Source organism: Microcebus murinus, chromosome 15 (genome assembly GCF_040939455.1).
Source record: "Microcebus murinus isolate Inina chromosome 15, M.murinus_Inina_mat1.0, whole genome shotgun sequence".
Lineage (NCBI taxonomy): Eukaryota > Metazoa > Chordata > Mammalia > Primates > Cheirogaleidae > Microcebus > Microcebus murinus.
Window position 1 is genome coordinate 31,716,057 of NC_134118.1, and position 12,520 is coordinate 31,728,576.

A 12,520-nucleotide genomic window follows, 5' to 3' on the forward strand; every position below is an offset into this window, starting at 1 on the left:
GAGCACCTGGTACAGTGTGCTGCACCAGGTACAGTGTGCTGACTAGAGCACTGATTGGATTCTTTGGTAGCCTTGGGCAAACTACAATCCTCCCTTAACCTAAAATTGCCTTTCTGATTAAATGAGTGCTTCTAAGAAAGCTTCTGTTCCAGATTCCAGAGTTATCACTACTCTGGTATACTGAAGCTTTTAGTTCCTTTTGAAAACTTTTAAGATTCTTTTTTCCTCCATCTGTCACCACTATTAGCAGCCCTAGTGATGGCATGTGAGTACTCAGCTAACCCATCTGTGTGAGGCCTTCAGAGAAATGGGAAATGATGGGGTAACCATCTTCTGTCCACCAAAGGGTCAAGTGCTGGCTCACCTAAACTACTTTTGATACAAATCTACCATTAAAGCCTACAGTGAATCACCTGAGAGATTTCTCAGCACCACCACCACCACCCCCACCCCCCACCTACCTAACAAGCCCAACAACTACTGTAATGATTAGCTACCTGGCAGAACTCCATTTTAAAACACTGTGGAATCCACCCAGTGAAACTGCCTTTAACCAAACACTTCCTTCCTGCAGAAATGATCCTTATCAAAAGCAGGAAAACAGGCCCTTGGCCCTGATGAGACAAAGGCTGTGTTATAAACTGTTCATTTACTTAGCTACACATTCTACATACTGCCAGAATTTATGGGTAGCAAATTACTCACCATAAGAAGAATAAATACAAGTGGGTTTATTTAATTTGGAAGCATCTGAACAATCACTGAAAAGAGAGTGAAAGGTCTAAAGGTGACAATTTAGAAGTACCCTGGACTCATATCCAAAAAGACTCGGGAAGGACTAGACTCTTCTCCTCACCTTTCCCATTCTGGCTTCAAAGGATCAAGAGCTGCTCTGTCCTCACCTCTACCCATCCCTAGTCCCCCCACCCCCTGCCCCAGGCCACCCCCCTATCCTTACCCAATCCACGAAAAAGGAGATGAATAAAAGCTTCCTTGGTCAGATAGGTTTGAGAAACACTCTTTTTTGAAGATGACAGTGCAGGTTTGTATAGCGAAAGCTATTTCATTTTGTTTAACCCAGTGCTACATAATACTTATTATCTATGAGAAACACTGGACAGAATAATCTATTAATTTCCCTTCACACTAACACTTTAGCACTTTATGAATTTTGGAGTTCTGTTTTACCACCACCTTTGATGCACATACTTGGCATCAAAATCCTACTGGATTGCAACTCACCAGCAAATTCACCTCTTAGTGATATTGATAGTACACTGCTTAGCTCTTGTCATGATAACTTGCCTACTGCTTCACCTGTGTTTATTCATGAGCACATACATGCCTGCTGGGGTAGGGCTTTGCTTATGTTTCTTCTCAACTATTGATGGCCCTATATAATATAACTCAAAAAGAAGCATTTCATACCTGAGCTGCCACTTCTTCAATCTTTTGAACAGCTTTAGAATCAAACAAGATTTGTCTGCCTCTCCTTTCACAGTCCTGGTAAACTATCAGGCGAATTTCATTCAGGTCAAACTCCGAACATGACCAACTGTGGATTAAAAAGGGAGAAAGAAGTTCTGTTATCTGTGACATGTGGGACGACTGTGGACAGATAAGTTTCCCAGCCAACGTGCCTTCGTGCATGTAACCAGGCCACAAGTGTGCCAAGACAATGATCCCCTCAGACCTGAGGCAGAGAGTGAGCACCGGGCAGACGGCCTTGTCCGTGGATTCCAACAAGCCATATGGATATTGCCAGTTTTCGCGACAAAGGCTTGGAAGATGCTTTACATAATAAATCACTGGAGAGAAAGCTTCTCCTTCCAAAGCCAGTTTGGACACAGATGGCAGCCAGAAATCGCAAGGACATGCAGAGAGGGCTAAATTTGGATGCCTGGGATCTGGGGATGGCACATCAGAATTAAAGGAGTGTTCAAGCTTCTGTGTCATTGGGCAAGGAACCATTTGGAGCAAGATATTAGAGCCTTCTCATCTTCCCCTCTCCCACCCACCCACACTCAAGTCAAATTGAGAGGAATTACATATCCTAAATTTATTATTTTCCCCTACTATGTATGACTCATTCTAATACAGGAGTTTTGAAAACCAAGCACATCACTGTATGGCATCTGAATTGCCAATAATTACAGTCAGCAACAAAGGAAACATGGCTTGTTCCTAAGCAAACCAAAAACTATTGGGATAAAACCGCTCTGAAGAAAATGTAAGTTTATTCTTGAGTAATAAAAGTCAGCATTAGGGAACTATAGAAAAAGTAATCATTTAGAATGTACCGCTTTGGGCATACTCAGTTTTAATCCATTAATCCATTCAACACATATTTGAATGCATATTAGGTTCCAGGCACTGCAGTAAACGCTAGAGACTCAGCGGTTATTAACCAGATCTGGTCCCTGCCCTCATGGAGTTCATGGTTTAGTAGGGAATATTAGGTTAATAATCATACATAAATATATAACTACAAATTGTCAAAAGTGTGAAAAGGAAAAGTAAAGGATATGACAGTTTCAGATGTCCAGAGTGAAAAGATCGGGAGAGGGGCAGAGAAGTCCCTAAGGACTTGAATTGACATTTAAACACAGACCTGAAGAAGCAAGAGTTAAAGAGAGAAAGTGAATGAGGACCGCAGCAAGGAGCGGGAGGGACACAGTAAGGCATAAGGCTGCTGCAGGAGAGAAAAGAAGAAAACAGTCAGAGAGAGGGTGCTGTGAGGTGGGCTGGGAAGGCAGGCAGGGACAGGATTGTGCTCTGTGAGATGAGAAGCCAAGGAAAACAGACGGCTGATCAGATCAGATCTACACTTTTAGAAGTTAAATCTGGAGGCTCGAGGAACACAGGGGAGGGACAGATGAAGAGTGGAAGCAGAAAGGCCGAACAGCATTTACAGTAAGAGTTCAGGCCCTCTGGGATGAAGGCTGGGGTGGCAGCCACAGAGGGGGAGGAAAGGGGACAGACGTGGGCTGGGAGGCAGAACTGAGGTCTCTGAAGGCCTGGATGGGTGCCTGAGGCAAAAGGGACCCAGCTGCTTAGAGAGCCCTGAGGGGACGTTTTAAAGGGATGTATGATGGATAGATGGACAGACAGACAAGACTAACGAAAGCAAACTGTAAAACTAAGACAGTATGACTGAAGTGAAGTCAGACACTTCTGGATTCAAATCCAGTACCATGAGAATTGAGGCTGACCTCACAAAGCTGCAATATGGATTAAGTGAAATATGTAATGTGCTTCACACAAAGAGAGACACATAGTAAGTGCTCCAAAATGGTAATAATTAGCTCAATGTTATGATTTTTAAAGAAAATTAATACAGCGAGGCAAGGGCAATATATGTAACCTTAACAACATTTGTACCCCCATAATATGATGAAATTAAAAACAAAAAAAGAAAATTAATACAGTGTGTGGTGTGCAATCACAAATTGTGCATTTTTGGTCCTTTCCTTTTTCATACTGAACATGCTCTTTTAAGGTAGCTGTTCTGTTTTCTTAAATTCCAGCAGCAAAACATGTAAAGTTCTGTTTGTACCTTCTTTCAACAACCTGTGTTCTAAGTTGTCATGCCCAGCATCCTTTCCTCCTAATTTTGATGATGACATGGCAAGTTTATTTTGGAAACCATTTTCCCTCTACTCTCAGCCCAGAGGTATTCCATGTTCCAGGTGAAACGTGGCCACATGATCCAAGCTGGCTGTGTGAGCAGGCCCCAAAGTTAGTCACTCAGTTCATAAATGGCAACCCTGGAGTTGGTGGTGGCTATTTTTGCCATCACGAGGTAAGAGCCTGTCTGAAAATGAAGTCAACGTGGAGGAAGGCAGAGGTGAGCTATGGAATCAGACAGACTCCTTTTGGCACTCGAAGACAGCTGTTCCTGCGTAAGCACTATTCCTGGAGTTAGTTTTCCGTCACAACCAAAAAAGCCTGATAACTGTGACCCAAAGCACTAAATGTTAAAATTACACAAGGTCACTAAAAACATTCTCCAAAATTATGTATTATTAAAACATAGTACACAGGTCAAAGTTACTGAAAGAAATCAACAAAGATTTAATTGCCTTGTGTTTTCTTGTTCAATCTATTTTGCTCCAATAATTTCTCATGCTGCCAAAAGAGCATTGTAATTTACAAAGCAAGTTGTTCAATCCTTATTTTTGAGGAATAACATTTATTCAAACATCAACTAAACTGAAGATAATCTGTCTAGAAGAGCTGAAATTTAATAATGGCCCTAATACCTTATTAAATGTTTCTTGGTTTTTTTCAATTAAAAAAAGATGGGAATAAAAAACACATGGAGGGAAAAGTATGTATGTCAGATTGTTCAATTTTTTACCCAAATGCCTTAAAAGTACTTTACAAAATATAAGGAAAACTCTATTCTTCCATGTGAACACTGTCTTTGGTTTAACAGCTAATTATAATTTTGACATTTACCATGTCTAATATTAGTAGAGGAAACTATAGTTAAGTAATTTGGTAAAGGAAATAGTGGCAAGACAAAGGCCATTAAATGAGTGCTTCAGAATGAGACAGGTCTGGGATCAAATCTCAGCTGTGCCTCTCACTAGGTTTATAGACTTGGGAAAATCTCCCCTCCTAACACTTGTAAGGCCAGTTGTGAAGATTAAAGGAGATAATCTATGGAAATTCCAAGTACACTTCCAGTCTTTCCCTGCCATCCCCAATAGACAGGGCTTGAGTTATTAGCAGTCACATGCCACATATATTCTCTTCATATTCACGTTCACTTCTCCATCGAGCCAACAGTTACTGGGGAGCTTCTGTGAGCACTGACCACGGTTCCTGGTGTTTTACTAAGGACAGCTCTCTGTATGACTACAGGCAACTGTGCATGATTGAAAGAAGTATGAAAATAAACCAGGGACTTCTGCCTTAAAATATCTGACCATTTCAGAGAAACATATTCTAATCGGAACTGTCTCACCTCTCTGCTTTTGTTGAAAGCAAAGAAAGAAAACTGTCCTTGGAGAATGCAGAGTGTATTATTTGTCCACTCTATGTCTACTTTATGACTTCAGACACAATATGATCAGATGAATTGTCTACCTTTTCTTACTGTAAAAGTTAAATAAAATGACTTACATGAACTCTTCTTGGTTTTAAAATTCTATGATGCTAAGATTTACCTGGGTAGAACTAAACCAGGTCTTATTTCTGGAACGATTCAAGAGCAGAAAGCAAGTAACCAAAGTTTGAATTGCTTCCCTGAAAACAACAAGCAATAGTTTAAATGATTTAAGATACAGAAAACAGAATTCTCTTTAAAATAGCTATAACCATGCAGTGTGGTTCAAATTATGTCCCTCAAAAAGATACATTCAAGTCCTAATTCCTGTACCTAGGAATATGACTTCGTTTGGAAATAGGATCTTTGCAGATGTAATCAAGTTAAGATGAGGTCATACTGAATCAGTATGTGCCCTAATCCAATGACTGGTGTCCTCATGAGGAGGAGGAAATTTGGACAAAGACACAGAAGGAATAATGAATAGGGGTTGCACTCCAGACTGAGGGCACAGCACTAACAAAAAGGCAAATGGCACAATATCACTGGGTACTTGGAATGTGTCTACTGCAGAAGAATCACCCAGAGGAAATGAGGCTGGAAAGACACTTTAGCACTACTTGTGGGGGATCTTAAATGCTATGCCAAGGAATGCATATTTTGTTTTTCAACCCATGGTGTGACAATTTGAAGTATTCAAGGAAAAAAATGATATGATCTGCCCTGGTTTAGGAAGAAAACTAAAGTAGCTTGAGAAGACCATTTTCAGGGCAAACGCAGAGGTAGTACTGACTTGTACATCTAGGATGTGAAGGAGTAATAGGCAACAAGGAAGAGAGAAGTAGTTGTACATATTTTCACAAGGTGATTTGCTATATCCTCCAAGACCAGTGCTAGTGTTTGGTCCTGCCCTTGAACTTTTACAGGAACCAGACTAGAAATGGACTTGAGTATCCCCATGTTGAAAAGCATGATCTACATTTTCCCTCTTGGTCTCACAGTAAGCAAGGAACCCTATATAATCAAAAAATAATTTTAAATAAGAGTTTAAAAAACAGTCTTATGGTCCAAGAATGTACATGTTCAAAGAGTCAGGTATGATAGGGAACTTTAAACAGTCCAAGAAAAGGTAAGATGAAACAAAACAAATTATCACAACAAAAACTGGCAAATCCTGCCCATTTAACAAGCAGTTCCTGATTGCCTACTGTGTGCAAAGCATTCTACCAGGCACTGAGATAAAGCAGTGAACAAACCATTACCCCTGCTCCTAGGAAATTTACTATATTTATGTGGTATTTTTCCAGCTACTCTGTTCTTTTTTTTCTGCCAACCCTCACTGCTTCCTTACTCTTTCTCAAAAAAAAAAAAAAAAAAAAAAAAGTTTCTAAACTCAAACAGAAATCTCTCTAAATGTTTGCTCAAGAAGAGTGAAGAGGCTCAAATGTCTGTAACAATAAAGGAAGACTGGGGGTGGAAGAAAAGGGAAAAATATGCTTGAGATGGCAATCAGAGTTCACCCTGTCAGCATAAAATATACATTATTTCCCACCCAGTAACAAGCTATTTATTTCAAGAAAAACATTATGTAAATAGATGGCAGTAATATATTTGGAATTCATTTATTTTTTGCTACATTAGTGTTCTCAGAAAGATAGCTAATAGGAAAAGCATACTGCAAATTAGTTGACTGTCTTTCTTCTCCTGCATGAATCGCCTGGTGTAATTTCAGAGGAACTGCATGAAAATTCACCACTAAGTTGCCGTCCTATGATCAAGATTACAGTAAAATGTGCTTAAAGATTTCCGTCCTCATCAGAAGCTTTAATATATAATGTAATATTAGTTTACAAACTATTCCAATTAAATGTATCCAACTGTTATTTTACCAACAGATGTTGGATGCTGGTGCAATTTTTCTGTCTTTAAGAAAGTGGGTAAATCCTTTTATCCTTCTATAAAAGAACATGTGGAACGAAAGAATAAATGAGTATAATCAATAGCATGGCACGGAAAGAGCACTGGAACATAAGTCCAAAAGCACACTTCTGAGTTCATTCCTTCCACACATTTTTGAGCATCTCACTTGACAAAGGCACCATGGAAGATACAGGGAACAGAAATTAACTAGATCTAGTTCTCACTTCAAAATGCTTACAATCTGAAATGGAATGGCCAAAGCATAAATAAGTGAATTATGCCATTACAGGTACAGAGATGAATGTCCGTAGGGTGTTACAGGGAACCTGCTGTCAAGTCCACATGGAGAGGCAAGGGATGGTGCGAGTCACAGAGGATGTGATGCCGGGGACATGTTTTAGCATCCATGAGGGTAAAAAGGGCTTCCAGCTCTAGCTCTGCCACTTTCAACCCAGGTGACTTTAGGAAAGCTCCAACCTGAGCAGTCAGCTTCCCAAAATGTATCTGCGTTATCTTGCAAGGTTGCCAGGAAAAAACAGAGAACAAGTATGAAACTGTAAAGCATAATTCAAAGATCAACTCAGATACACAATCCCTTAACTGAGATCCTTGGGGGTACATGTTTCAGAATTCAGACATTTTTTTAGCAATTAGAAAGATGCTTATACCACGTATTACATAATACTTGCTCCAGGGGTCTGAGCTATGCTCAAACCCCAACATCAAACAAATTAATATTTCACCAGCCTGAGTTATGAACATTTATGCCAAGTGGATTAGATAGAGACTATAAATAGCTTTGCATCAGTTCAGATCAATTCCAAAACATTTTCCAGAGATTTTAGGATTTTGAAATTATGAGATAAAGGAATGTTGACTGACGCAATGATTACCATGTCTAAGTAAGGGACAGAAGACTAGAAAAATAATTTTCTGATCCCCCACATTTTCCTGAATCTAACTGATCCCTAACAAAAATGACAGTCAAAAGTTTAAGCAGGCTGTTTGTAACTCTGAGCTTCCTTCCCCCACTCCCTGCCACTGAAACAATGCTATAAATGGTAGCAAAGGTCACAAGTGAAAACCACATAAGTCTTGAAATACTGTGTTCACAGAGCAGTGACAAAACATTATAGTGTGAGTCACAATACAGCCTGAAGTTTGGGCTCTATGAACAGGCAGCTAATGAAGCACAGAAGGGGAAAAGACAGAACTTCTTCCTTCTTTTCTGAGTTCAGGGTCATGCTAGGTAAAACTCTAAAATAGGTAAAGTTTGTGTGTGGCACTCACAGCTGCAGTCCCCACACCCCTTTGCCCTGAGGCCACCATAGCACAGACAGAACAGCAGAGCACTGCACTGAAGCCAGAACACCTGGGCTGGAGGCAGGATCCAGAGCCTGAATCCAGTCACACTCCTTTACCACTTAGTGCGATGTTTCTTCCTCTATAAAATGAAGGGGTGGGGCTAAAGTCCCTAAAGGTCTGGTCTTTCCAACTTTAACACACTGTAATACCAAGTTATTTATTTTAAATGTGCATAGTATAATTCAGAATAGATGATCCTAGCCAGGTACTAAAAGGAAAGCAATCTTATTAACCTACATTGCTACATGGTACCTATCCTGTAACCATTCCAGATATAACCTATACTTTGATAAGCATGCTTCTAATATAAACACATCTCTAATCAATAGAACTTTCAAAGGTGCTAAGGACAATTGAAGGAGAAAAGTACAAGTGCTTTCGAGGCAAGAGGGACACTGAGTGGGCAGGTCATTGTCCCAGCCAAGATTCTGTCCTTTGCTAGCTTTCCAATTTTATTGCTACTGTTATTAATAGTTTCTTTCCTTTCTCTCCTTTAAAAACCCACAGAATCTCTATGTATGGCCCATTTTCCCCAAAATGGTTCCTTTAATTCTTAAATGAGCATATTTATTATCATCTGATATCTATAAACTAGAAACCACCAGTACTTAAAAAAAAAAGCCACTGACCAAAAAAAAAGAGCTTTGCTGTTCATCCCCATGCATACATAATTCAATAATCACTACTGAACTAATTCTTTTATACCTTTGTCAGCTTAACCAAAGCAGTCAAGACTTACTATTATATACCTGGATTACTGAAATGTGTAACTGCTCTGCTAATAGGTAACTTGCATCAACATGATTTCATATTTCTTCCTGAAGGTAAGGTTTCCCATCCTCTTCCCCATTTCCACAGAAACTATATAGTATTAAATAATAACGAATGAATTTCAAAGTAAATATTCAAGACATTGCCTTATATATTTATCAATTCTAGAGCTAATTAAATTATACGCAGATAAGGTAATATATTTTCCTAACAGTTTCCAGAGGTCAAAAGCATGATTCTCTGTGTAATGTCCCTCCATTTGTAAAATGAGAGAGCCAAAATAAATTATCATCTAATTTTGGTTGTAAAATATTATCTCTAAAAGAGTAATGGGTACAAACACACATACTCTTGACCCAGTAATTTCACTTCTAGGAATTAAGCCCACAGACAAACTTGCACGGGTGCAAAAGATTATGTACAAAAAGATATTTATTGCAGCACTGTTTGGAATAGCAAAGGACTAAAAACAAACTGTCAACATAGGATGATTAAATAAATGACGGTACATCCAAACGGTGGAGTATTATATAGATACAACAAAAACTGAAGAAGCTCCTTATGTAATTACATAATATCAAATCCAAGACGACATTTTAACTGGCAAAAAAGAAGTACAAAACATTGTATATAGAATGCTACCCTATGTCTAGAAAAAGAAAAAAATTGGGTATAGGGGACTCTGGATTTGATTATGTATGTGTAGAGTATCTCTAGAAAAACAGACAATGAATTGTTAACGCTAGTTGTCTCTGGAATAGAAACCTGGGCTATTGATGTATAGAAGAAAGCAGAAGACTCTTTGCTATATGCTCTTTACAGAGCAAAGGGAAAGTCTTTCTCTGTACTATGTTATACACATCCATCAAAATAGCACAGTGAGAAAGAATATAGACTCTGGACCTAGGCACCTCTGCCTCTTCCTGGCTATGTGACTTTGGGGAGTTACCTACCTAACCTCTTTGTTCCTCAACATCCTCACCTGCAAAATGTGGATAATAGTACAAATCTCTTAAATGGCTTTTTTTTTCCATTTCTTTTTAATTTCAAAAAATTAAGAGGGTATAAATGTTTTAGATTACATGGATCATTTTTATAATGCTTGGCGTCCCAGCTACAGGTGTGCCCATCATCCAAATAGTGGTCATCGTACCCATTAGGTAGGGTTTTGCTCCCCTCTTCTTCCCCTCTTCCCTTGGTTGAATTCCATTGAGTTTTACTTCCCTCTGTGCATATGTGTGCTCACTGTTTAGTTCCATTTTAACAGTGAACACATATGGTGTTTGTTTTTCCATTCTTGAGATACTTCACTTAGGAGAATGGTCTCTAGTTCCATCCAGATTGTTGTAAAAGGTATTAATTTATCTTTTTATGGCTGAGTAGTACTCCATGGTATATACATTACCACATTTTATTAATCCACTCATGAATTGATGGGCACTTGGGTTGATTCCACATCTTTGCAATTGTGAATTGTGCTGCAATACACACTTGAGTGCTGGTGTCTTTTTGATGAAAAGTCTTTTTTTCCTTTGGGTCGATACCTAGTAGTGGCATTGCTGGATCAAATGGTAGGTCTACTTTTAGTTCTTTAAGAAATCTCCATATTGTTTTCCATAGGAGTTGTACTAGTAACTGTTCCTTTCTCTCTAAGTCCACTCTAGTATCTACTGTTTTTGGACTTTTAAGCCATTCTAACTGAGGTAAGGTGATATCTCATTGTGGTTTTAATTTGCATTTCCCTGATAATTAGTGACATTGAGTATTTTTTCATATGTTTATTGGCCATTTGTCTTTCTTCTTTTGAGAAGCTTCTGTTCATGTCCTTTGCTCACTTTTTAATAGGGATGTTTATATTTTTTTCTTGGTGATTTGTTTGAGTTATTTGTAAATCCTGGATATTAACCCTTTATTGGATCTATAGCTTGTATTTTCTCTCATTTTGCAAGTTATCTATTTGCTCCACTGTTTCCTTACCTGTGCAGAAGCTTCTTAGTTTAATCAAATCCCATTTATTAATTTTTGTTGTTGCCATGATTGTCATTGGGGTATTTAGTCATAAATTCTTTACCCAGGCCAATATCTAGAAGTGTTTTTCCTACAATTTTCCTCTAGAATTCTTATGGTTTGATGCCCTAGATTTAAGCCTTTTATCCATATTGAATTAATTTTTGTGAGTGGTGAGAGGTAGGGGTCCTGTTTCATTCTTCTGCATGTGGCTGTCCAATTTTCCCAGCACTATTTATTGAATAGGGCTTCTTTTCCTCAGTGTGCATTGCTATCTGCTTTGTTGAAGATCAGTTGGTTACAGGTAGATGGTTTTATAACTGGGTTCCCTGTTCTGTTTCATTGGTCTATCTCTCTATTTTTGTATCAATACTATTCTGCTTTGGTTACTATAGCCTTGTAGTACAGTTTGAAGTCTGGTAATGTGATGCCTCTAAATTTATTCTTTTTAATTAAGATTGCTTTGGCAATTTGGGCTCTTTTCTGGTTCCAAATGAAGCATAGAATTATTTTTTCTAGATCTGTGAAGTATGACATTAGTAATTTGATGGAGACTGCATTGAATTTGTAGATCACTTGATAGTATGGATATTTTAACAATGTTGATTCTACCAATCCATGAGCATGATATGCTTTTCCATTTGTTTGTATCCTCTGTGATTTCTTTCCTCAGAGTTTTGTAGTTCTTCTTGTAGAGATCTTTCACCTCCTATAAGTGTTGTTGTGATGATTAAATATAAACTCAACAGGTATACTCTAAATACTTGCCATGACTTTGTGCCTTCTGAATGTCAAACTATGTGACTGTACTGTCTCTTGAAAAATTAAAGACAACAAAGATGGGGACTGTAACAGGAACACCCTATTATCTATTATTGCTTTAAGACAAACATTCTTAATTACTGTTTCTTTTAAGAGACTTCTTGGTAGCTGAAGCATGAAGCAGTGGGTGAACTCCTACAGGGAAACCACCTTAATGAATTCAAGGCATTCAGATTCAGTTTTCAAATATGTAGTTCGGCCTTAGACAATGACATTTATTGAGTTTTCTTCTCAGCATTCATATACCACATTTTACTGTCCTTCTTCATCCCCTGCCTCCCTGAAGGGACAGGAGAAAGTTTCTCTCTAAAAACAACTACTCTTCTAATTTATTAAACCCATTTATAGTTTTCAGTTTGTGATTGCTGTTCTATACTGTATCAAGTGGATTTCTATGAATACCATAATAAATATCTGCCTTTTTTTTTTTTTTTTACTGCCTAATTCCCATAGAGCCTAGAAACACCAGTTCCAGGTCTGGTGTTTGGATATAGGCAGGGGAAGAATGGTAGTCAGAGCTGCACAGCACATACACAAATAAATGCCTAACATTTTAGAGTTTGCCAAACACTTGTACAGAAC

The 12,520-nt window shown here is 38.4% G+C and overlaps 1 protein-coding gene across 5 annotated transcripts in view; it reads right to left on the bottom strand.

Moving 5' to 3' along the window:
• The window catches only part of FNIP2 (folliculin interacting protein 2), a 117,761-nt gene that overhangs the window by 63,345 nt on the left and 41,896 nt on the right, over window positions 1–12,520 (bottom strand). For all 5 annotated transcript variants that reach the window (XM_012783590.3, XM_012783589.3, XM_012783588.3 and 2 more), the window contains exon 2: window positions 1,429–1,555. In XM_012783590.3, coding sequence (XP_012639044.3) covers window positions 1,429–1,555 — 127 coding nt within the window. The remainder of the gene's footprint in view (window positions 1–1,428; window positions 1,556–12,520) is intronic.